The sequence below is a fragment of the Mustela nivalis genome (assembly GCF_964662115.1).
Source record: "Mustela nivalis genome assembly, chromosome: 5".
Taxonomy (NCBI): domain Eukaryota; kingdom Metazoa; phylum Chordata; class Mammalia; order Carnivora; family Mustelidae; genus Mustela; species Mustela nivalis.
The window spans coordinates 88,320,927-88,348,629 of NC_139024.1; the positions used below are offsets into that span (position 1 = coordinate 88,320,927).

At 36.3% G+C, this 27,703-nt stretch overlaps 1 protein-coding gene across 21 annotated transcripts in view; it reads left to right on the plus strand.

Moving 5' to 3' along the window:
• The window catches only part of UBR2 (ubiquitin protein ligase E3 component n-recognin 2), a 125,397-nt gene that overhangs the window by 20,051 nt on the left and 77,643 nt on the right, over positions 1–27,703 (plus strand). For 18 of the 21 annotated variants that reach the window (XR_014312338.1, XR_014312339.1, XR_014312340.1 and 15 more), the window contains exons 3-4: positions 18,852–18,930; positions 20,765–20,878. The exons of the other annotated variants lie outside the window; for them this stretch is intronic. Coding sequence is in view for 8 of the 18 variants with exons in the window: in XM_082732976.1 (XP_082589102.1) it covers positions 18,852–18,930; positions 20,765–20,878 (193 nt within the window). In the remaining 10 variants the exon portion in view is untranslated. The remainder of the gene's footprint in view (positions 1–18,851; positions 18,931–20,764; positions 20,879–27,703) is intronic. 21 annotated transcript variants of the gene reach the window in all.

Here is a 27,703-nt window from a genome sequence, read left to right on the forward strand (position 1 = left end):
TATCTGATACATTAGTTACTATTACCATTTGCAAACAAGTAATGTTTAATTTTTTCATGGATAATCCTTAGGAGTGGAATTGCTGAATCAAAGGGCAGGTATATGTTGAACTGCCAAAAACTTTCTCCAAAATGGTTTTTGTTCCCACCAGTAATGTGTGAAAACTGTTTGTTCCATATGTTAGTTTTTTAAATTATAGCCATTCTGTGTAGTGGTATCTCATTATGTTTTTGTGTTTTTTTCTTAAAAATTTTATTTATTTATTCAACAGAGAGAGAGAGAGCACAAGTAGGCAGAGAGGCAGGCAGAGAGAGAGGAGGAAGCAGGCTCCCCGCTGTGCAGAGAGCCCGATGTGGGGCTCTATCCCAGGTCCCTGAGATCATGACCTGAGCCAAAGGCAGAGGCTTAACCCATTGAGCCACCCAGGCGCCCCTCTCATTATGTTTTTAATTACCCCTAATGATGAATGATGTTGATGGAATTTTACAAGTACTCTTTGCTCATTCATCTAACTTCCAAAGTTTTTGTTCCAGTCTATTTTTTATTGGATTGTTTGTCTTTCTATTATTGAGTGTTGGAGTTCTTTAGATACTCTGGGTTAGATGTGTTTTGTATTTTCTCACAGTCTGTGGCTTGCCTATATGGTGTCTTAATGATAGACGTTTTTAATAATGATGTCTTTTTACCAGTTTTTTTTCTTTTCTGATGATTTAAGAAATGTCTGCCTTCTCCCAGGTAGCATAGTCTGTATATTTTCTTTTATAAACTTTGATATGTTAGATTTTATGTCTGGGTTTATGATCTTTTTCAAACATTTTTTTGAAATGTTTGTAAACATTTCAAACAACTACCTGTTGAGGTTTGAGGAGTTGAGCTTCACGTATTTATATGTGAATATCCAGTTGTTCCAGCACCATTTTTTCTTTTCCCTAGTGAATTGCTTTGGTACCTTATGAAAAAACATTTGACCATATAAGTGTTGGTCTATTTCAGAACACCCTAATCTATCGTAGCCCTCTTTTATCCACATGGGATATGTTCCTAGACCCCCAGTGGATGCCTGAAACCATGCACAATACCAAACCCTATATATACTGTGGTTTTTTTGTATATACATACCTGTGTAAAGTTGAATTTATAAATTAGGCACAGTTAGAGATTAACAAAACACAACAATGATAACAGTGTACTGTAATAAAAGGTATGTGAATGTGGTCTCTCAGAATATTTTATTGTATGTATTCACCCTTTTTTGTGATGACGTGAAATGGTAAAATGCCTACATGATGAAATGAAGTGAGGTGAATAACATTCCCTTGATCACATTGAGGAAGTTCTTATTTCTAGTTTGTAGAGTTTAAAAAGTATTATAAATGACTGTTGAATACTGTCAACTGCTTTTATATTGCAGCTTTCAGAATTGTCATAATTTTCCTTTTTTATTCCATTAGTGATTGCATTAATTGATTTTTCAGATGTTTTTCTTTTTTTCTTTTTTTAAAAATTAATTTATTTAATTATTGGACAGAGATCACAAGTAGGCAAAGAAGTAGGCAAAGAGAGAGGAGGAAGCAGGCTCCCTGCTGAGCAGAGAGCTCTATCTGGGCTCTGTCCCAGGACCCTGGGATCATGACCTGAGCCGAAGGCAGAGGCTTTAACTCACTGAGCCACCCAGGCGTCCCCAGATGTTTTTCATTACTGAGATAAACCCAACTTGATTATCATGTATTATAACTTTTATGTATTACTTGATTCCGTTTGCTAATACTGTGTTAAAGACTTTTGTGATTGTGTTCTATGCAGTATACCAGTCTGTCACCTTCTACAATTGACTTTGGTTTTTATATCTGAGTTAGTGTTGGCCTTATAAAATGAATTAAGAAGTATTTTTTCTACATTTTCTGAAGAATCTATGTAAAATTGATAGGATTTCTTGCTTAAGTGATAAAATTTTTCAGTAAAACTGTCAAAACCTGGTGTTTTTGTTGAAGGAAGTTTTTGTTTGTTTGTTTGTTTTTTAAGATTCTATTTATTTATTTGACAGAGATCACAAATAGGCAGAGAGGTAGGCAGAGAGAGGGGGAAGCAGGCTCCCTGCCGAGCAGAGAGCTTGATGCAGGGCTCCGTCCCAGGACCCTGGGATCATGACTTGAGCTGAAGACCAGGCTTTAACCCACTGAGCCACCCAGGTGCCCCTGTTGAAGGAAGTTTTTGATGACAGATTTCTTTCATACTTATTATAGTTGTTCAGAACTGTATTTCATCTTGTGTCAAGAAATATGTTTGATTGTATAATTCAAATTTATTGATATAAAGTTATACATAGTATTTTCTTATGCTATTGATGTCTGTAGTATCTGTAGTGAGGTCCCCTCTTTAATTCCTGATATTAGTGATTTGTGTTTTCTGTTGTTAATCAGTTTTATAAATCTTTCCAAAGAATCCATTTTTGGCTTTGTTAATGTTCTCTTTTATGTGTTTTGTTTCATTGATTTTTTTTTTCTTAAGATTTTATTTATTTGACAGACAGAGATCCCAAGTAGGCAGAGAGGCAGGCAGAGAGAGAGGAGGAAGCAGGCTCCCGGCCGAGCAGAGAGCCCAATGCGGGACTCGATCCCAGGACCCTGGGATCATGTCCTGAGCCAAAGGCAGAGGCTTTAACCCACTGAGCCACCCAGGCACCCCTGTTTCATTGATTTTTGCTCCTGTTGTTACTCTCCTTTCTGCTTACTTTAGATTTAATGTGCTTATATTTTATTCTTCAATCTCTCAGTTACTTAGAAGTATATTGTTTAATTTCCATAAACTTGAGGCTTTCCTAGATACTGTAACTTATTTCTAACACAAATGTTCTGTAAGGTTTCATTCTTGAAATTTATTAAGACTTGTTTTATGAGGAGCGCCTGGGTGGCTCAGTCATTTAAGGGTCTGCTTTCAGCTCAGGTCTGATCTCAGGGTCCTGGGATCGAGCCCCAGGGCTGGCTCCCTGCAAGTTTTAAAAATCAGAAAAAAAAACTTGTTTTATGATTCAGGACCACGGCCAGTCTTGAACATTCCGTATACACTTGAAAAGAAGGTGTATTTGGCAGTTGTTGGTTATAATATTCTATAAATGTCAATTAGAACAAGGTGGTTGGTAGTGCTGATCAGGTCGTCCTTGTGCTTATTTAGTGATTTTTATGACTAGTTGTTTTTATCAATTACTGAGAAAAGGGTATGAAAATACTCTAATGTGATTGTGGATTTATTTATTTCTTCGAGTTCTGTCAGTTTATTTTTCAGTTATCTTTCAGCTCTTTTATAAGCCACATATATAGATGTTCATAATTGCTGTGACTTCCTTTCGTATTGACCCTTTTATCATTATGAATTATCAGTGTCCTTTATTAATTCTGGTAATATTCCTTGCCTCAGGTCTACTTTATCAGATGTTAATATAGCCATTCCTACCTATTATAACATTCGTTATACTTTTTTTTTCCATTTTATTCTGTGGTTGCCCTAGAATTTGCAGTATATATTTACAGTTAATCCACGTTTCTTCATCTGAGAAAATTTTTTCTTTCTCCTTCACTTTTGAAAGATAATTTTGCAGATACAGAGCTGTAGGTTGGTGGGGTTTATCCTTCAACTTTTTTTTTTTTTAAGATTTTATTTATTTATTTGACAAAGACAGAGAGGGAACACAAGCTGTAGGAGTGGGAGAGGAAGAAGTGGGCTTCCTGCTGAACAGGGAGCCCCATGCAGGGCTTGATCCTAGAACCCTGGGATCATAACCTAAACCAAAGACAGACTCTGAAGGACTGAGCCACCCAGGCACCCATATCCTTCAACATTTGAAGTGTTCCACTCTACCCTCCTCTAACTTGCATGGCTTCTGAGAAATCCAGATATAATTCTTATCTTTATTGCTCTGTAGGTAAAGTGTTTTTTCTCCATTTGTGGCTTTTATCTTTAACTTTCTGTAATCTGAAAATAATATACGTAGGAATCATCTTTTTGGCATTTGTCTTGATGTTCTCTGAGCTTTCTGGATCTGTAGTTTGATGTCTGATGTTATTTTAGGGAAATTCTCAGTAATTTCTGTTTTAAAGAGTTCTTCTGTCCCCTTTTCTTTCTTGCCTTTTTTTTTTCTTTAAGATTTTACTCATTTACTTGTCAGAGGGAGCAAACAAGCTGGAGGAGCACCAGACAGAGGGAGAAGTAGACTCCCAGCTGAGCAAGGCCTCCCTCCTCCCCCACCATGCAGGACTCCATCCGGGGACCCTGGGATCATGACCTGAGCCAAAGGCAGACACTTAACCAACTGAGCCACTCAGGCATCCCTCCTTTTTCTTTCTTCTTTTTCTCTTCTCTGGTATTCCTGTTAAACATACATTCATATCTTTCGTAGTTGTCTCACATTTTGTGGATATTTTGTACTTTTTTTTTTTTGTCTTTTTCTGTTTGCTTCTCAGATTGTTGAGATATTCTCAACTCAAGTATTCTTTGTCCAGCTTTGTCCAGTCTGCTAATAAGCCCATCAAAGGCATTCTTCATTCTTTTACATCGTTTTGATCTTTAGGTTTTCTTTTTGGTTCTTTCTTAACATTTCCATCTCTGCTTACATTGCCCTTATTTTCTTGCATGCTGTCTACTATATTCATTAGAGACTCTAATATATTAGTTAGAGTTGTTTTCAATTTCAGATCTGATAAATCCAACATTTTTTAAAAGATTTTATTTATTTATTTGACACAGATCACAACTAGGCAGAGAGAGGGGTCAGGGAAGCAGGCTCCCCGCTGAGCAGAGAGCCCAATGTGGGGCTCAATCCCAGGACCCCAAGATCATGACCTGAATGAAGGCATAGACTTAACCCCACTGAGCCACCCAGGCGCCCCATATTCATCCTTTCTGATGGAGGCATAATACTCCATTGTATATATGGACCATATCTTCTTTATCATTTTGTCTATCGAAGGGCATCTTGGCTCTTTCCACAGTTTGGTGACTGTGGCCATTGCTGCTATGAACATTGGGGTACAGATGGCCCTTCTTTTCACTACATCTGTATCTTTGGGATTAATACCCAGTAGTGCAATTGCAGGGTCATAGGGTAGCTTTCTTGTTAATTTCTTAAGGAATCTCCACACTGTTTTCCAAAGTGACTGCACCAACTTGCATTCTCACCAACAGTGTAAGAGGGTTCCACTTTATCCACATCGTTTCCAACACACGTTTATTGTCTTACTGATTTTGGCCATTCTAACCTGGTATAAGGTGATATCTCACTGTGGTTTTTATTTGAATTTCCCTGATGGCTAATGACAATGTTTTCTTCATGTGTCTGTTAACCATTTGTATGTCTTTTTTGGAGAAGTGTCTATTCACATCTTCTGCCCATTTTTTGACATGATTATCTGTTTTTTGAGTGTTGAATTTGAGGAATTCTTTATAGATCTTGGATATCATTTGGACATGGACATGTAGTGTCATTTGTGAGTATCTTATCTTTTAAATTTTTTAAAATTAACATATAATGTATTATTTGTTTCAGGGGTAGAGGTCTGTGATTCATCAGTCTTAACATCATAATTCACAGCACTCACCATAGCACATACCCTCCCCAATCACCCATCACCCAGCCACCCCATCCTTCCCACCACCCTCCCCTCCAGCAACTCTCTGAGCCACCCAGGCACCCCATTAATCCAACATTTCTGGCATAAAGTGAGTTTGATTTTGATGCTTGCTCTGTCTCTTCAAGCTAAATTTTTGCCTTTTAGTCTTATAATTTTTTTTTTTTTTTGATAGCCAGGCATATGATATACCAGGTAAAAGGAATGTCATAAGCTTTTAGTGAAGTGGTAGTAAGGTGTGGGAAAGGGGAAACATTTTCTATCCTATGATCAGATCTCAGTCTTCTAGTGAGTCTGTACCTCTGGACTCTGAACTTCTCAGGTGCCTTTCATTACCTCACCGCCCCGCTCCCCTGGTCTTTATGTGGAACAGGATGGCTAGAGTGGGCTGGAAGTGGATAGTTCTCTTTTCCAGGTCAGTTAGATGCTGATAAAACCCCAGCTGGTTAAGCTCTGATTATGGTTTCTTCTGAGGGCAGACTTTTTAAGAACAGAATGCCCTTGCATATTTTAGAATGATTCCTTTTTTTTCCTACCTGCCGGAAATTTGAGATTTTTTTTCTTATGTTCACTGTGAAAACCTAGTAGAATTCCAGGAAATAAAACTCACCAAAATGTTAGGGCCCCCAGTGACTAGGCACCCCTCTGGTTCCCAGTGACTGGAGTTTTAATCTCTCAAACATTCACACTGAGCCTCCAGCAGTTTGGCAGGTACAGTTCAGGTTTCCCTACCTCAGCACTGGTTCCTGTAGAGGTTTGTGTTTGTGGGTTTCTGCTCTCACAAGTTGTGTCTCTGTATTCATTTATTGGTCTGTGTAATTTCAGGGGAAGACTGTGACTTTACTCCTTTCGAAATCTAAGTAGTATTGTTGGCTTTTCAGTTTGTTTAACTTTTTTACTTGTGAGGACAGTGTGGCAACCTCCAAACTTACATGCTCACTAGAAACTGGAAGTCTGCTCTCATTTTTTAGGGATATTTTCCTGAATATAGAATTCTGGGTTGATACTCCCCCCCCCCCACCCTTCAGCATTTTAAAGATCTTGTTCCATTGTCTTCTGACCTCTGTTAGCTTTGATGATGTCCGTTTTTATTAGCATATGTATGTGGCTCTGTATTAAGTGTGCTGGTTTTCTCTAGCTGGCTTTTCAAGATTCTTACTTTATTGTTGGATGTCAGCAGTGTGACTGTGATATGCCTGGCTGTATGTTCCTTTTTTGTATCCTTGAGTTTCTTGGATCATAAGTTGATGTCTTTAACCAAATTTGGAAAGTTCAGGTTATTACTTTTTCAAATAAACTTTCTGCCTCATATTTTCCACTGGGACTCCAGTTACACAGTAGTGTAAGTGAGGGACAGATTTTACTACATAGTAGTAAAGCATAAATATAACTTAAAAATATATGTAAAATTACTATGGAGATATGTGTGTAATACAAATGTATTTACATAGTGCGTGCTTTAAATATTTTAATAAGAAATGTGTGATTCAAGAGAGATTGGAGATGACTGCTTTTGCTAACGCTCTAAAATCTGAGGGATCTTTGTGTGCTTTCACCAAACCAGCATACCTTTAATATGGCAATTAACAACTGGTCCTGTAACTGTACACATTTGTCTTTTCTGTTAAATGATGGGCTCTTAGAGAACAAGGGTCTGGCTTTACTTTTCTTTTTAGTTATGTAAAGAGAGTGGCTCCCAGGTCGATTTTTAGAAACCCAAAAATTCTGTTTATGAGAGGCAAAGTAAAACTGAAAGTCACTAAAAATAGGAATAGAAATGGAGAAAAACTGCCAGCCAAAACTACGATACAATAGAAGGCTGAAATAACAATTTTTATATCTGACAAATAGAATTTATCATAGAAAACTAAAGGACACAAAAAGACAACCAAATTTTTAAAATGTGCAAAGGATCTGCATAGACATTTCTCCAAACATTTTGGTTGGTTATGTTTGTGCAACCTTGTAATATTACAAAGCTACCAAGTTGGACACTTTTTTAAAAATTAATAAGGCATTGTATTTGTTTTTGTTTTTGTGTTTTTTAAAGACTTTATTTATTTGTCAGAGAGAGAGCACACAAGCACAAGCAAGGGGAGAGGCAAGTAAAGGAAGACACAGGCTCCCTGCTGAGCAAGGAGCTAGATACAGGACTCCATCCCAGACTGTGGGATCATGACCTGAGCCAAAGGCAGATGCTTAACCCACTAAGCCACCCAGGTGTCCCTTTTTTTTTTTTTTAAACATAAGTTCTACATCCAACATGGGGCTTGAACTCATGATCCTGAGATCAAGAGTTACGTGCTTCACTGACTGAGACAGCCAGGTGCCCCTAAGGTGGACATTTTTAAAAAGATGAATTTTATATGTTAATTAGATCTTAATTTTTTAAAAGCAATCTGTTTATTTAACATAAAGGAAACTTCAGTTAATTCTTGAGGCTCAGAGCCATACAGATTGTTTTCCCCCTATGTTTAATAAAATTCGAAACTACGAAAGAGTAGGTTAAATAAATTTTATGTTTGGAAACTAACATTGCTAATGTTAAGCAAAAGAATATCACTGAAATCACTAAGAAAATTTAGAAATAGAACTGAATGATAAAAATGTGTTAAAATTTTGGGGACATAGCTAAGGGAGTATTCGTTCAGTAGGAAATACATACTTAAAAAAATATTTGCCAAGAAGAAAGAAAGGTTAAAAATAAGCTATGTGGTGGAAAACAAATGAAAACAAAAACAAAACAGTCCAGAATCTTTGGGATATAGCCAAAGTGATTCTAAGAGGGAAGTTCATAGCAATACAGGCCTGCCTTAAGAAGCAAGAAAAATCTCAACCAAACCTTTTACCTAAAGGAGCTAGAAAAAGAACAAAACCCAAACCCAGCAAAAGGAAGGAAATAATAAGGAGTAAAGCAGAAATAAATGATATAGGAACTAAAACAACAACAAAAAAAACAGATCAATGAAACCAGGACATGGTTCTTTCAAAAGATTGACAAAATTGGTAAATCCGTATCAAAACTCATTTTAAAAAAGAGGGAAAACCCAAAAAAACAAAATCATCAGTGAAAGAAACAACAACCAACACAATAGAAATACAAACAGTTGTTACAGAATATCATAAAAACCTATATGCCAATGAATTGGACAACTTAGAAGGAATGGATAAATTACTAGAAACATACAACCTACCAAAACTTAAACAAAAAGAAGTAGAAAATTTGGACAGACCGATTACCAGCAATTAAATTGAATTTGTAATTTAAAAATTCCAAAAAACAAAAGTCCAGGACCAGATGGGTTCACAGGTGAATTCCGTCACACATTTTCTCAAACTAATCTGAAGAAAACACGAGAGAAAGGAAAACTTTCATATTCATTCTATGAGGCCAGTATATCAAAACTAGATAAAGACACCACAAAAAAAGAGAACCACAGGCCAGATAGATGGAAAAATCCACAACAACATAACAGCAAACCGAATCCAAAAATACATTAAAAAAATTGTACACCACGATCAAGTGGTTCGGTATTCATAAAACAATCTACATGATATGTCACATCAGTAAGAGGAAGGATAGAAACCATATAATCATTTCTGTAGATGCAGAAAAAGCATTTAACAAAGTACAACATCCATTCGTGAGAAAAGAACCCTCTGCAAAGTAGACCTAGAGGGAACATATCTCAGCGCAATAAAGGCCTTATACAAAACACGCACAGCCAACATCCTATTTAATGGTGAAAAACGGAGAGCTTTTCCCCTAAGGTCAGGAACAAGACAAGGATGTCCACTCTCACCACTTTTATTCAACACAGTACTGGAAGTCCTAGCCAGAGCAATTTAGAGAACATAACTTAAAGGCATCTAAATTGGTAAGGAAGAAGTAAAACTCAGTGTTTGCAGGTGACATGGTAGTATATATAGAAGACCCTAAAGACTTGCCCAGAAAGCTACTAGAATTGATAAAACAAATTCAGTAAAGTCACAGTTTACAAAATCAGTGAACAGAAATCTGTTGCATTCTTGTACACTAATAATGAAGCAGCAGAAAGTGAATTAAGAAAGCAATCCCATTTACAATTGCACCAAAAAACAATAAAATATCTAGGAATAAACTTAACTAAAGAGGTAAAAGACCTGTCCTCTGAACACTATAAAAGACTGATAAAAGAAATTCAAGACAATGCAAGGAAATGGGAAAGATATTCTATGAAATGTTCATGGGTTGGAAGAACAAGTATTAAAATGTCTGTAGTACCTAAAGCAATCCCTAGTCTCTGGAATCCCTATCAAAATACCAACACATTTTTCACAGAACTAGAACAATCATAAAATCTGTATAGAAGCCCAAAAGACCTTGAATAGCCAAAGCAGTCTTGAAAAAAGAAAAAAATGAAGGTATCAGAATCCCAAATTTCAAGTTACATTACAAAACAGGGTGCCTGGGTGGCTCAGTCCTTTAAGCATCTGCCTTTGACTCAGTCATGATCCAGGGTCGGGATGGAGTCCCACGTCAGGCTCCCTGCTGAGAAGGAAGTCTGCTTCTCCCTTTGCCCCTCCCCTCTCCTTGTACTTTCACGCATTTGCTCTCTCTCATAAATAAGCAAGTAAAATCTTTAAAAAAACACAAAATGGGGGGAGCCTGGGTGGCTCAGTGGGTTAAAGCCTCTGCCTTTGGCTCAGGTCATGATCCGGGTGTCCTGGGATCGAGCCCCGCATCTGGCTCTCTGCTCAGTGGGGAGCCTGCTTTCTCTTCTCTCTATGCCTGCCTCTCTGCCTACTTGTGATCTCTGTCAAATGAATGAATAGAATCTTTGAAAAAAAAAAAAAAAGTTTTAAAATTTAAAAAAAAAACACAAAATGGTAATAATTTATTTTTTTTTAAGATTTATTTGTCAGAGAGAGAGGGAAGCGTATATGCTTACATGAGCAGAGGGAGAGAAATCCTCAAGCAGACTCCCCACTGAGCATGGAGCCCAAATCAGCGCTCAGTGCCAGGACCCTGATATCATGACCTGAGCCAGACTCAAGAGTTGGATGCTCAACTGACTGAGCCACCCAGGTGCCCCAAAGTGGTTGTAATTAAAACGGTATATAGTACTAGCATAAAAATAGACACAAGATCAATGGAACAGAATAGAAAACCCAGAAATAAACCTTTAAGAGTATGATCAATTAATTTTCAAGAAAGGAGGAATGAATATACAATGGGAAAAACAGTCTCTTCAACAAATGGTGTTGGAAAAATTGGACAGCCACGTGCAAAAGAATGAAACTAGACCACTTTCTTTCATCATATACAAAAATAAATTGAAAATGGATTGAACACCTAAATGTGAGACCTGAAACTATAAAAATCCTTGAGGAGAGCATCAGCAGTAAAGAGCATCAGCAGTAAAAAGCATCAGCAGTAATCTCTTTGACATCAGCCGTAACAGTGTTTTTCTAGATATATTTCCTGAGGCAAGAGAAAATAAAACTTAAACACAGTGAAGGAAACAGTCAACAAAACTAAAGGCAGCCTATGAATGGGAGAAGCTCTTTGCAAATGACATAACTGATAAAGGATTGGTATCCAAAACCTGTAAAGAACTCCTACAACTCAATATCCAAAAGACAAGTAATCCAATTTAAAAATGGGCAGAAGACATGAACAAACATTTCTCCAATGAAGACATATAGATGGCTGACACATGAAAAAGATGCCCAACATCATTCATCAGGGAATTACAAATCAAAAGTACAGTGAAATACCACCTCACACCTGTCCAAATGACCAAAATCAAAACAAACAACCAAGTGTTGATGAGGATGTGAAGAAAAAGCAATTGGTAGGAATGCAAACTGGTACACCCACTCTGGAAAACAAAACAACTTAAAAATAGAACTACCTAATGATCCAGTAATCATACTACCAGATATTTGCCCCCAAAGTACAAAAACACTCATTCAAAGGATTCATGTACCCCAGTTTATTGTAGCATTATTCACAATGGCCAGGCTGTGGAAGAGCCCAAGTGTCCATCAATAGGTGAAATGGGTAAAGAGGATGTGGCATATATTACACAGTGGGCTATTATTTAGCCATTAAAAGAAAGAGAAAGAAAGAAAGAAAGAAAGAAAGAAAGAAAGAAAGAAATCAATCTTGCTATTTGCACAATGTGGATAAAGCTAGAAAGTATACTGCTAAGGGAAGTAAGTCAAAGACAAATATTGTATGATCATACTCCTGTGGAATTTAAGAAACAAAGCAGACAAGCAGAGAAAAGAGAGAGAGAAGCTACGAAACAGACCATAACTATAGAGAATGAACTGATGGTTACCGGAGGGGAGGTTGGTGGGAGATGGGGGAAATAGGGGATGGGGTTTAAAGAGTACATTTATCATGATAAAAAAAATAAAATACTAAAAAATAGCTATACATTTCCTGGTTTTGTCTGCTGAAAGGGTCTAGAACAATGGAACTCCTGTAGCAGTGAGCACATCTAATACCCAGATACTGGTTTCTTAATTCCAGTGTCCAATAAAAGGAATTAGAGCTCCATGATGAAATGATTGATTCCAGGGCTGGGACAGAGAAAATACAAATTAAGTTTGGAACATGTTGTGTTGCTCTCTTCCCCCAAGAAAAAGAGGGAACATGTTGAAAGGGCACAGGAGCCAACCTGAAAGAGCTCCTGGTGGTCACAGTTGAAACCATTTGAACAGTAAAATGATTGGATTAAACTCTAACCCATAGACTCAAATAAATACTCATGAGACCACACTGATAGAAGTATTTGGTTGAATAAATAAATGGGAGAGAAGGGATGTTTTCAGTAGTTTTCCCATACTGAAAAATTCCAATTAATAAATAAGACAGGAATGCAGAAAATAGAAAGTTATCATTAGGCAAATCAGTAACTGTAGACAAGATTCATTGATAGGGGCCCCGGGGTGGCTCAGTGGGTTAAAGCCTCTGCCTTCGGCTCCGGTCATGATCCCAAGGTCAAGGGATCGAGCCCCACATTGGGCTGTCTGTTCAGCGGGGAGCCTGCTTCCTCCTCTCTCTCTCTGCCTGCCTCTCAGCCTACTTGTGATCTCTGTCAAATAAATAAATAAAATCTTAAAAAAAAAAAAAGATTCATTGATAAATGCTAAAAGTAGTAGAAGAAAGTTTGAGAAATAGTAGGATATTTGCATAGTCTCAAAGTATCTCCCCAAATATATTTATTGATAAATGCTAAAAGTAGTAGATAAAAATTTGAAAAATAGTGGGATATTTGCATAGTCTCAAAGTATCTCCCCAAATATATTTAATTATAAAAGGTACAGTAGCAAATTTATAGTGAAGGAATCTGGCAGATACCATTTTTTAAAATTAACATGTATTATTTGTTTCAGGGGTACAGGTCTATGATTCATCAGTTTTATACAATTTTTTTTTAAGATGTTATTTCTTTATTTGACAGACAGAGATCACAAGTAGGCAGAGAGAGAGGAAGGGAAGCAGGCTCCCTGCTGAGCAGAGAGTCCAATGGAGGGCTCGATCCTAGAATGCTAGGATCGTGACCTGAGCTGAAGGCAGAGGCTTTAACCCACTGAGCCACCCAGGCGCCCAGTTTTACACAATTCTGAATGCTCACCATAGCACATACCCTCCCCAAGTCCATCCCTCCCACCCCCCCTCCACTCCAGCAACCTTCAGTTTGTTTCCTGAGATGAAGTTTCTTGTGTTTTGTCTCCTCTGCTTTCATTTTGTTTCATTTTTCCCTCCTTTCCACTAAGATCTTATGTCTTGTTTCTCAGATTCCTCATATCAGAGAGATCATGTGATAATTGTCTTTCTCTGATAGACTTACTTTGCTTAGCATAATGCCCTCTAGTTCCATTCATGTCATTGCAAATGTCAAAGATTTTGGTGTTTTTTGATGGCTGCATAATATTCCATTGTATGTATAAACCACATCTTCTTTATCCATTCGTCTGTTAATGGACATCTAGGCTCTTTTCCATAGTTTGGTTATTGTGGACATTGTGGCAGAGACCATCTTAACAAAGTAAGCAAAGTTAATGCCACCAGTACTACAGCATATCAGATCAGCATCTTGTGCCCCATGTTACAATGTACTGAGGACAGAGCATCGCTTCCTGCAACATCACTTCTATAGTATCTTTGCCAAAAATACCTAACTTAATCTAATTATGAACATCTCAGACAAACCCAAATTGTAGGACCTCTACAGAATAACTAACCAACATTTTTCAAAAGGGTATGGTGACAAAAATCGAGAGAAGGCTGAGGAACTGTTAGAATTTGGAGGAGACTTAAGGAGCCATGACGTCTAATACAATGTGGGATCTTGTATTGTATCCTGAAAGAGAAAAAGGGACCATAGTGGGAAAACTGATTACTTCTGATTAAGGGCTGTAGTTAATAATATTGTGCCAATATTTATTTCCTTGTATTATTGTTAACATGAGGAAAGATTTGTTTAGGTATAAAGGAATTCTTTTTTGCACCTTTCCTATGAATAAAATTATTTCAAAGAAAAAATAAAAATAAATAGAGTAAACATCCAGCTCAGTAGGGTAGAACAATTGAGCACACTCAAAGGAGAGAGAAGAGAAATGGTCAGAAAATAAAAGTAAAAAATTGAGCTATACTGACTCTTTGTAATTAAGCCAATTTCCTTGCAAGACTGAATAAAAAGAATGCAGATACATAAAATTCAGAATGAAAAACTGGGAAACACATTTACATATTCCTTTTGGTGGTGTTATGTCTTACAAAGCTAGGTCCTCAACATTGCTGTGATTGAAAAGCAGATACTTTGTGGAATAGGTAATGAAGGTAACAGTGTCCAACTTGATTCCAAAGTGTTAAAATATTGTTCAGTGACCAATAGTTACTAAGTTGTTTGGGCTTTATTTGATAAACAGAACAATTGTTTCTTTTAGACTAGGGGTACCCTGAAAAAAAAAACTATGGTGACACTAAAGAACTTGGCAACCTCTGAAATATAAGGATTATAAACAACTAAATGCTAAAAAAAATTCAAAAACTTCAATGAAATGGATAAATTCATAGAAAAATAATAGGCAGCTTGAATGAAAAACATTGGAATAGTAATCAAAAATCTTCCCTCCCACAAATTAGGTATGACTGTATAGGTAAATTTTACCAAATTTCAAAGGGAAATTAATTCCCCATTTACACAGGTTACTACAAAAAATAGAAAATGTGAAAACTGCCTTAACTCTTTCTGAGCCTAATATACTCTTTATGAGCCTAATATAATCTTGTTTTCAATCCCTGATAAATTTAAGAGATTCTAAAGCCATTTCTCTTACTAATGTAACCAAAAGTATCTTAAATAAAATATTAGCTATCTGAATCCAGGAATATACTAAAAGAATAATGCATCATAATCAAATGGAGTTTAGTTCAGGAATCTAAATAGTTTGTTTTTATAACAATTATTAGTGTAATTCACCATTTTAATAGAGAAGAAAACTTTCTGAGTTGATTCTGGAAAGCATTATATAAATTTCAGCGATTGTTTATGATATAAATTCTTAGCAAACTACTGAATAATTTGGTGTTGGATTTTTAGAAACTTTTTGTTATGGACATTTTCAAACATTAAAAATAGAGTGAATGAATGGTATGATGAATCTTAAATGTACTTACTGCTCAGCTTCAGCTATTACCAACATATCGCAACTCTTTTTATGCAACACACATATACTCACACACTTTTTTCTCTTGCCCTGCAAGATTTTTTTTTTTTTAAGAGAGAGCAAGCAGAGACACCTGGGTGGCTTAGTCAGTTAAGCATCTGCTTTTGGCTCAGGTCATGATCCCAGGATTCTTGGAGAGAGAGAGCAGGAACATTGTGGTGGCGGGAGAAGGGGGTGTTGCAGAGAGAGAATATTAATCAGGCTCCACGGCTTGTGCTGCTCCTGATGCAAGGGACTCAATCTTACGACCCTGAGATCATGACATGAGCAAAAGTCAAGAGTCCGATGCTTGACTGAGTGAGCCACCCAGGCTCCCTATCTGCCAGATTACTTTAAAGCAAATTCCAGCAGCATGCCTTTTAACTCAGAATATAGCTTTTTTTTCTCTACAACCATTAACATCCTAAAAAAATTAACACTAATTTCTTAACATTATCTAATACCTAGGCTGAGTAGAATTGTCCTGATTGACTCACAGGTGGATTCAAAGTCCACACATTGCATTGGCTGTTATTCCTCATTTTTTCTTTTAATCTGTAATAGTTCTTCTCTCTCTTATTTTTTTTTCTTTTCTTCTTTTTTCCATTTATATTACTAAGAAACCAGGTCATTTGTCCTGTGGAATTTTCCACAGTCTGGATTTGTTTATTGTGTTCCCATGGTGTTGCTTAACATGTTTTTTCATTCCTTGTATGTCGTCTAAACAGGTAGTTAGGCATGATTAAATTGTTATTTGGTATTGGGGGTGAATTATAACTTCATAAATATTGATGTGCTTAATTCTTAATGACAGGAAGCACATGATGCTTGGTTTTTTTTATTTGTTAAGATGATCAGTGGGTTTAGGTACATGGCAGATGCAACCATTAAAAATGTCTTCTTTAACCTTTTTATTTACTGTCACTGATGCCTGTTGTTTAAATCATTATATTATTAGGAGGTAGCAAAATATTCTAACTTGTCATTTCCTTTATTAGCTTGTCTTTTATAAAAGAAGCACAGTCCTTCCTTAATCCTCTGATTAGCTTCAGATATAGTTTAGATAGGAAAGAAAAGGCAAGATACATGCTTCATTTTTCCCCCCCTAGAAGGTCACATTCTTAGTAAACCTACTATGAACATAATACTAATGGAGAACCTTTAGATATGTTTTTCTTTAATATCTAAAGCAAGGCAAGGGTGCCTACTTTTACTGCTGCTGTTTATTATATCATTGGAGGTCCTTGTCAACAATATAAAGGAAGAAAAATAAAATGCATTAATATTATATAAGGAAAGAGATAAAGTTGCCATATGCAGACTATATATATTCATTTACCTTGGGAGAAAAACAAAACAGAATTCAACAAACTGTAAGAACTGCCTTGAGTTTCATCAAGGGTCCTAAAAATCAGTGGTGCTACTTTTCATCATCCTTAAGCAACTAGAGAAGTATTTTTAAAAAATAGGTTTTCACTTAAAACCTAGAGAGTATCTAAGTATTAATCTAATCAAGAATATAAAGGATTCATCTGAAGAAAACTTTATAACTTCAGTAGAAAACTTAAGAAATAATCATGGACATGATAATTTCCTCTTATAACAATGTTCTTATTCCTGAAGTTTGTCAATAAATTCTAAGTAGCCTCTGTCAGAATTTTAGCTAGATATTTTTGAGAGGTTCTATACACTTAATCCTAAGTGATGTGTGGAAGAATAAAGAAGAGTTTTTGAATAGCTACGTCAACATTTTTAAAAAAGAGAAAAAAGGGAACTTCCAGCAGATATTCAGATATACTACAAAGCTATAGCAATGTAACGTGGTATGGTGTAGGAATAGACGACTAGCACATATTAGCTGAGATGTAGACCCAAGGAGATGTAGGAACTTAATATATTACGAAGATGACACCACAAGTACTAAAAGATCGTTTAGTAGATGGCGTTGAGAAAAAAAGAGCTCAGTATATATTGAGAAGTTAAACTTTATTCTACATCATATGCAAAGGTATAATGTATTCTACCTAAATGTGGAAGATAAACCAAAAGGTTAACAGAAGAAAATAAAGAATATTTTTGTGACCTGGGTTTGGGGAAGAACTATTTTTTTTTAAAGATTTAATTAATTTATTTGACAGAACACAAGCAGTCGGAGCAGGAGAGGGAGAGGGAGAAGCAGGCTTCCTGCTGAGCAGGGAGCCTGATGGTGGGGCTCAATCCCAGGACCCTGGGATCATGACCCTAGCCAAAGGCAGCCATTTAACCAACTGACCAGCCAGGAGCCCCAGGAAAGAACTTCTTAAAACCTCAAAATACAAACCAGTTGAAGGTGTATGTATGAATTTAATTGCATCAAAATAGGTACATCTATTTAACAAAGGACCCATAGGCAAAATTAATATACATGTAACAAATGAGAGACAATATTTGCAGTGTTCGATATTGCCAAGTGATTATATCCTCTAGATTAGATTGTGCAAATAAAATAAAGCGATCCCAGCAGGAAAATGGGCAAAGACAATATAGAAAAGGAAACCCCAAATGCAATAAGCGTTTGAAGAGTTGATCAAACATATTAACAATCAGGACATGCAAATTAAAACAGTAATACACCATTTCAAATATGTTGGCCTTGCACATATTAGAAAACTAGATAAAACCAAATGCATTGAAGATGCAGGGCTATCCCTGCATCCCTACACTGGTAGGGGATATGTAGTCACTCTGGACAGTAGCATGGCATTCAAATTAAGAACTTGACATGTATATGACCCAGCAATTCTGCTCCTGAGTTTATTTGCCAAAGAAAGTCTCAGACACCTCTCTAAGAACACATTTATACTGCTTTTATTACAGCATTATATATGGTAGAAAGGCATTGGAGTTGATCCATGTGTCCGGTACAGGGAGAGTAGAGAGATAAAATATTTTGGAAAAATGCCATGGCATATTATGTAGTGATTAGAAGCAGCAAATCAGATGTTCACTTACAAAATGAATGAATTATGTTATAGAAGTGAAAAAGTAACAGAATGAGATATATGATATAATAAGAGTTATATGCATTAAAAATACATGCACTTAAAAGAACACAGAGTTAGCACGGAGGAATGGTTGCCTATCAGGTTACAGTAACAAGGATAAAGGGAAATGTAAAGATTTTTGTAACTCCCTATCTCATTCCATGGAAGTATAGGGAGTCTCTTGTTTAAGATATGATCTATAAACGTATCTAACTGGCAGTATGAGGAAAGCAAATGAAACAACTGAAGTGAGATGAAAATGTGATTTACCCAAATCTAGTACAAGATAATACATATCCAGTAGTGTAAGAATCAGGTTCTTAAGCTGACTTCATTGCCCAAAGATCTAACAGATCTTTGGAAATAATACTTCCTTTCTTATAACACCAAGGCAGTTCACTATTCTGGCTTTTCTAGGATGGATTCCAACTGAAATATTATGTTGTGAAATACAGTTTTTTTAATGACACCCTGATTTTTTTTTTCTTTAACTTTACAGAGACTGTGCAGTTGATCCAACTTGTGTTTTATGCATGGAGTGCTTTTTGGGAAGTATTCACAGAGACCATCGATATAGGGTTAGTAATGTCCAGATAATAACCATACCCAACTATTAAATTTTATGTTAGATACCTTTTCTGCCTTTTTTAAATTCCAAGATTTAACATTATAATGGAGGAGAGTGGTTTAATAAATGTGTTATTTAAATCCTGTTAAACATATGATAGCAGTATAGAAATGAATTGTGAATCCAGACTTCTTGAACACATGGTTTAGGAACGACAGCACAGATACCAGTTTCTGCATATAGGTTTTTAACTAGTCTGTTTTGCTATTTCCTTATGTTTATTATTGTCATAATTCTCTGTTTATGCAGAAGGTTATCAAAAATTAGAGGGTAAAGGTGAGAGGTAAAACCAGGAGGGAGGTTCTGAAGAGAAGGATGTGTGAGAAAAGGAGTAAGGAAAAGTGTCAGGAAATTTAAGAAATATTCTATCTATTGGTCATCTTCTACAGAAAATTTGTCATTTGTTAATATTAAAGAGGCATCTTCTGCATTGTGAAAGAGGGCCCAACCCCAGAACATGACACCCACAAATTTTACTATTTTTCTACTGCTGTAATGCAACCAGTACTTTTCCAAAAATCATTTATGTTTGCTTTTAAATCAGGGATCTGACCAAAGGCAGATTATTGCTAAGCTTATCCTGATTGATTCCGCTACTGGATATTGAAGACAAAGCCTTGGACATTTAAAAGTTAGGGAAGTGTTAGTAGCTAGACCTTGGCACCCTATTCTCAAATCATGGAGAGGGAATATTGCAGTCTTGTTATTAATTCAGGAGCCCTATTGGCTCAGGACTTTTACTCCTGTTTTTCTTCACTCTACCTGAGTATTGATAATAATGAGCTAAAACATACAAAATTGGACCCCTTGGATCTTTGTATGTTCTCTTTATTTTCCTAAATTGGTAAGAGAATCCCTGTTTCCCGTAAGCTGACTTACCTATCTTGGGTAACCATAAGAAGCACAGAAGCTACAGGGTTATCATTTCCCAAATGGTTGGCTGCCTGTGTTTCTTGGCATATATCCTTGCAGCTTCTGGGAATAACTGTCATTTGTGGGTTTACGTTAATTATATTTTGATATAGAACACACAGATAACTTTTGGGGGGGGCAGAATATAATAGGGCTCATTCTAAAGTTTGCATCAAATACCCACTCCTAAACTCTCACAGTATTTTTTTTTTAAAGCAGAATTTCTGATAATTAAATAAAAAGTCTGTCTTGTCAGATTCCTTGGATCATTGCCATATCAGGGAAGTATGAATAATTCTTGAACCCTGCAGGTTGTGAAAACTTTCTCACTGGACAGTCTTACTTGTACATTTCTTCCTTGTAAACGAAGACTATTTGGAGGGTGTTAGAAAAGAAAAACAAACTATTTCTGTGGTTTTTGTTGGTCACATTATCTAATGCAGTTATAGCACACTCATGAGACTGTTCCTGAGGGAAAGCAACTGTAGTTATTACTGGAATCTGTTGTGTTACATTAAGCACTATAACCTGAGGGCATTGATACTGACATTTTACCAAACCCAGCAGGAAAACCCTCATGATTTCCTTAATTAAGGAAATCCTATAGGTGGACACATTTTACCTCTTTAAAATATCTGTAGTTTATTAGACATTACAAAGTAGTTTATTTTATTTTGAAATTGCTTAAATTAGTGTAGGCTTATTTAAGCTTTAAAACATTGAGAGTTTTGGCCTTTTATTTAATTTTAACTCCTCCAAAGGAACTAAGCACTTTAGCAATGTTATTTCCTTAGCACTTGATATTCTTATTTATAATCTGATAGCCCTCAGGAAACACTTATTGACAAGATACTTTACAATTTTTTTTTAAGATGACAACATCAGGAGGTGGAGGTTTCTGTGACTGTGGTGATACTGAAGCTTGGAAAGAGGGTCCTTACTGTCAAAAACATGAACTTAACACCTCTGAAATTGAGGAAGAAGAGGTAAAAACATTTTCACTAAGTTGTTTTTAAGGAAATACTGTTTTAACCACAAATTTGAAATACTTTCAGACATAGGAATTAGCTTATGAGATATGGGTAAGCAAAATAGTCCCGTCACTATAACCAGTGGCCAGATATACTTTGTAAGTTTTTTGCATTTTATAGATGCCATACCATTGCTGGTGGTACTCACTTGAAATTCTGGAAATTTAATTTAATTGGGATTTATTATTGGAGGTTTTGCTTTAAGTCCTCATTTATCATTGAAGGATATTTTTCCCATATGTAGAGACTAGTTAACTTGGTTGGTTTTTGTATAGTTGTGTTGTGACTAAGATTTTGTAGGCTAGATACCTTTCTTTACTGTAAGCGTACATGGTAGCCAGTCCTAATCACTAGCTTGCCTATCATGACCTTCGGATAAGTGATGGGACCAAGTATAAAGACAGTATGCTGCTCAGTACCCATTATAGTCACTCCAGCTGTTAATATGTGCTTTTTTAAGTAATTGATTCTGCATTATTTTTCTCTAAATGATATTTGTAACAATGTATTGGACTCTTACTAAATAAATATATAAATCTCTGCTATTTCTGACAGTTTGATGTTTGATTCAGGATCCTTATTTCACATATTATTTTTAAATGCAGAGAGATAGGTACATTTGAAGTACTTATGCATTGTTAGTAGGTCTGCTATAGATCTATGACAGGCGAACATTAATGGTGCTTCTGGTGCACATACCTTACAGGTCTCAAAATTTGACTAAGATTTTATAGTATGGAACAATGTCTTTTAGATTGTGTTCCACTGTGTTCAGGACAGATTAAAATTTGTATGAAGTGACTGAGTGCTATGGGAAACATATTTTGTGTTTCATTTGTTTTGTGTAAGTGTTTTAGGATTTGTGACAGATGCCCAGTGATCAGGATTTCAGAGCTCTCCACTTACATTGAAGGAGCTCTGTTGTTATCTCTTTTATATACTGTATTGGAGTTCCATTTGTAAAAATACAAATAGAAAAGCTGTTTTGACAAAAAGAGCTGTGCTTCTTCTAAAAAAAAATTGGAAACCAGTATAAAACTATGGGAGAAAATATTTACAAATTTGTATACAGTAGTCCCACCTTATCCGTGGAGGATATGTTCTAAGACCCCCCGTTAATGCCTGACATCATGGATGGTACCACACCCTGCATAGACTGTGTTTTTTTTCTTATGCATACATACCTATGACAAAATTTAATTTGTGAATTAAGCACAGTAAAAGACTGATAGTAACATTACAATAAAAGTTATGTGAATGTGGTGGCGCCTGGGTGGCTCAGTGGGTTAAGCCGCTGCCTTCGGCTCAGGTCGTGATCTCAGAGTCCTGGGATCGAGCCCCGCATCGGGCTCTCTGCTCAGCAGGGAGCCTGCTTCCTCCTCTCTCTCTGCCTGCCTCTCTGCCTGCTTGTGATCTCTCTCTGTCAAATAAATAAATAAAAATCTTAAAAAAAAAAAAGTTATGTGAATGTGCACTCACTCATTTGTTCTTATAATATTGTGCTGTGATGATATGAGATAGTGAAATGCCTACTTTGATGAGATGAAGTAAGGTGAATGCCACAGGCATTGTAAGATAATGTTAGGCTACTGTTGAGCTTCTGAGTGTACATGAGAAGAAGGACTGTCAGCTTCTAGTCTGCAATTGCCCTGGGAGTGCCTGAAGCTGTGGATAAGGGGGAATTTAATGTATCTGACAAGGGTCTAGTATCCAGAATATGTAAGAACTCAACAACAAAACCACAAACAACCCTGTTAAATATGGGCAAAGGACTTAAATAGACCTTTCTCCAAAGAAGATACAATACAAATGACCAACAAACACATGAAAACATGTTCAGCATCATTAGTTACTAAGGAAATGCACATTGAAACCACTTCACACCCACTAAAATGGCTATAATCAGAAAGAAAGAATGTGTGTGTTGGCGAGGATGTAGAAAAACTAGAGCCCTTGTACATTGCTTAAATGGGATGCAAAATGATCCAGTGCTGTGGAACAATTTGACAATTTTACTGTTCCTCCAAAAATTAAACAGAATTGCTATATGAACCTTTAATTTCACTCTTGGATATATACCCAAAAGAACTGAAAACAAGTATTCAAATAAGTATCACCCATAAATCTATGGGTGGATGGATGGAATTGTGGTATATAGCTACAGTGTAATATTACTCCGAGGTAAAAAGGAATGAAATACTGATACATGGTACAACTTGGATGAACCTGCCAAAACATGCTAAGTGAAAGAAGCCAGGCACAAAATACCACATATTGTATGATTCCATTGATAAAAATATCAGAAAGAGGTAAATCTGTAGACAGAACTCATACTGGTGATTGCCAAGGGAGTGGGGGGAGGGGGAGAATGGGGGGAAACTGCTTAATGGGTAAGGGGTTTTACTTTGAAGTAATAGAAATGTTTTGAAATTCTATAGGCGTGGTAGTGGAACAACATTATGAATGTAGCAAATACCACAAAGTAGTTTACTTTAAAATGGTTAAGTTTAGGTACTTTGATTTTTATCTCAATAAATTTGCAAAGAAAAACCTTAGGACTTTTGTTATCTTTCAGTCTTTGTTTTAGAGTAGACTTAAATCACTTTCTAAGAAAATTTGCTTTATTTTACTCTGTTGACCTTATCCTCATACATTAGTAGGGTTGCTATCTAATAGTGCAGACTTGAGTTAATTTCCTGAATTTTAGGAAGATGTTACCAAGATCACCTTCCTGGCTGAAATTATATGGTCCTGCCTGGAGAATTCATACTTCAGCAACTTGGCAGAAAATAAAACCTCCAGACTCTGCCATTTAATTCCTGTTTAAGAATTCAGCTAAGAGAAATGAAGTCCTCAAGGATAAGACTGTAAGAGAAGCTATTTTTAAAATAGCATTATGTTTAGCATTGCTGGTCCCCACTCATTAAATTTATACATATATGTAGGTTTTTAATATTTTGTGCTTGAAAAGGAAGAAAGCTATATAATATTTGCAGTGTACTTTTAAAAAAAATCGGTCATAGGATTGCTTTTATTGAATGTAATTTTTGTTATACATTTGGCCTGCATCTTAAGAAAAAGTTAGAAAAAGCTTAATACACTTCTATAGGGATAATGCTTAGCACTTCCACGGGTCTTCTCAACTCATTGCATATGGGATGGGACTTTTTTTTATTGTATAGGCCAAGGTTCAGCAAACTGTGGCCCCACAGGCCAGATCTTATTTTCAACCTGTTGCTGGCACCACCATAAGCTAAAAATGGTTTTTATATTTTTAAATACTTGGAAAAAGTCAATAGGATGATATCTGTGGCATGTGAAAATGATAGGAAATTCAAATTTTAGTGTCTATAAAACAATTTTATTGCAACACAGCAATGCTTGTGTTTATTGTCCAAAATTGCTTTTCCACTACAATAGAAAAATTGAGTAGCTACAACAAATACCCTATAGTCTACAAAAACTAAGAGACAATATCTGACTCTTCACAGAAGAGTTTGTGGACCCCATGTGTATGCTGTCAGAAGCATTGTGTTTATTATACCTGCTTCCCCCTCACTAAATGGCAATAGCATCTCCCATCACTGTGACGATAGTAAATGCCAGACCAGGTTTCCAAATGGGTCCTTTGGGCATGGGAGGTGAGTAAGAAGGCTAGAGTGTCCCCTTTGATAATCTTTACAGGAACTATAAGAAACTATTCTTAGGTCTCTGCATTAGGAAATGTTACTTTCTCTTCCTATGGGTCTGGTAACTGATTTTTTCCTCTTACTGAAGCTTTTGGGAAATAGAGTCAAATGTTTGGAAACGTGCCTGTCTATAGTAGCTGTTCGGAAATTGTATGATATGTCTGTATAATAAACATGTTATCTTGATTTCATTTTCCTACCTTTATTCTGGTTTTGCCCTCTTTGTACATCTATTTTTTTAATATTATGCTTTGGATGTATTCTTAAATTGCTATAAATCCTTTTTGAAGTGAGATTTAATTCAGTAACAAATGCACTTGAGTGAACCACCTCAGTGAAGACTTTCTTTTACCTGAAATTTTCACTTATCAGTGCTGCTCCCATCTCAGACATAGATTTGTGATTATTAGCTAAATATTATGCTAAGTATTGTGTTTATTTTTTTAATTCTCAGAACAGCCCTATAAGATAAATACTGCTGTTAATGAATATTTTATAGGTGCAGAAGCTTGAGTTTTAGGAGTTAAAAATTTGCCCAAAGTGTCTTAATGGTAGTATGGGCTCCAGTAATGGAATTCTTTAACAGTATTTTGCACTGATTTTATTTTATTTTATTCTTCAAATTTTTATTTAACATACAGTGTAATATTAGTTTCAGTTTAGATTTTAGTGATTCATCACTTAAATACAATACCCAGTGCTCATCAGAGCAAGTGCCCTCCTACCATTACCTACTTAACCCATCCTCCGCCCACCTCTCCTCCAGTAACCATCAGTTTGTTCTCTGGTTAAGAGTCTGTTTCTTGGTTTGCCACTCTTTTCCCCCAGTGTTCATTTATTTATTGTTTCATTTCTTAAATTCCACCATATGAGTGAAGTCATACGGTATTTGTCTTTCTTTGACTGACTTATTTCAGTTAGCATAATACTCTCCAGCTTCATCCACGTTGTTGCAAATGGCAAGATTTCATTCATTTTTTTCGCTGAGTAATATTACAGTGTGTGTGTGTGTGTGTGTGTGTGTGTGTGTGTGTGTGTATCTCACATCTTCCTTATCCATACATTAGTCAGTGGACATTTGGGCTCCTTCTGTAATTTGGCTGTTGATGAAGCTACATTACACTGATTTTATAAATAATATTCAGCAGTGGAATTGCTTTTTTTTTCCAACAAAATTCTAATTTTAAAATCCCAATAATTAAAGAGAATAGAGAATTTTTTTATTCCAGTGTAATTAGCATACAATGTTATATTAGCTCCAGGTACAAAATACAACGTTTCACCAGTTCTTTACATCACTCACTGCTCATCAGGATAAGTGTACCCTTTTTTTTTTTTTCATAGATGAGTTCTTTTTTTTTTTTTTAAGATTTTATTTATTTATTTGACAGAGACAGATCACAAGTAGGTAGAGAGGCAGGCAGAGAGAGGAAGGAAAGCAGGCTCCCTGCCGAGCAGAGAGCCCAATGTGGGGCTCGATCCCAGGACCCTGGGATCATGACCTGAGCTGAAGGCAGAGGCTTTAAACCACTGAGCCACCCAGGCGCCCCTAGGATAAGTGTACTCTTAATTCCTTTCAACTGTTTCACCCATGCCCCACCTACTTCCCCTCTGGAAGAGTCTGGTTTTTTGTTTATCTCTTTTTTCTTTGCTCATTTGTTTTGTTTCTTAAATTCCACATAATTGAAATCATGTGATATTTGTCTTTCTCTGACTTATTTCACTTAGCATTATACCCTGTAGATCCATACATGTTGTTGCAAATGGCAAGATTTATTCTTTTTTATGGCTGAGTAATATTCCATCGTATATATATATGTCACAGCTGCTTTATCCATTTATCAGTGGGCACTAAAAGTGGTATTATTAATGAACTTACTTTTTATCAGTTGAAATGTGTATTAATTACTTGCTAGAAAGTCAACTTTGAAATAAGGGAGGTGGTTTCGATAATTATTTAGTTTCTAGTTTATTACTAGTTTCAGTTGGGGAGTATAGGAAAAGTCCTTATTCATAGCTTATTTGCATATGACAACATGTTATTGTAATACAGTGTATGCTTACACTTTAAAAAATGACACGGGGTGCCTGGGTGGCTCAGATGTTAAACATCTGCCTTCGGCTCAGGTCATGATCCCAGGGTCCTGGGATGGAGCCCTGTGTCAGGCTCCCTGCTCAGAGGGAAGCCTGCTTCTCTCTCTGCCCCTCCCCCTGCTTGTTCCTGCTCTTGTTGTCTGTCTTTCTTTCAAATAAATAAATAAAATCTTTTTTTAAAAAGTGTATGACAGGGGCGCCTGGGTGGGTGGCTCAGGGGGTTAAAGCCTCTGCCTTCGGCTCAGGTCATGATCCCAGGGTCCTGGGATCGAGCCCCGCATCGGGCTCTCTGCTCGGCAGGGAGCCTGCTTCCCTTCCTCTCTCTCTGCCTGCTTCTCTGCCTACTTGTGATCTCTGTCTGTCAAATAAATAAATAAAATCTTTTCTAAAAAAAAAAAATAAATAAAAAGCATATGACATAACTAGTTTTCCGTAATTCCCACTACCTTCTAATGTAAGCAGATATCCTTTTTAGTAATATGTCTTGTGTTCTTCTAGTTTGAAAGAAGAGTAAGTCACAGTAAACTCACTGACCAGGGTTTGCATTCTATAAAATAAATGTAATCAAAGAACTACAGTTATTAATCATAATTGATAATATAGTATAGGGTGAGATGATCATTTATTTACAAATTCCAACTGACTTATGCTATCATAAGAGCACTTTGAGCAGAAGTCTTTCTTAGCATTTAATGAGAATCTTAAGCAGACTCTACAGTGTGCATGAAGCCCAATGGGGGACTTGGTCTCATGACCCTGAGATCATAACCTGAGCTGAAACCAAGAGTCAGACGCTTAACTGACTCTGCCCCCAGGTGTCACCAGAAATAATTCTTAATGAGTGACCATCTTTGAAGATGTTAACTTGTATGCAGAGATGGCAGAAAAATCTTTATTCCTAGCCCTACCCCAAACTGGGTTAATGTAATGGCAAAATTACTAGTTGGTGATCCTCAATATGTAATATTACACATCTTAGAGTGTATTTTTACATTCC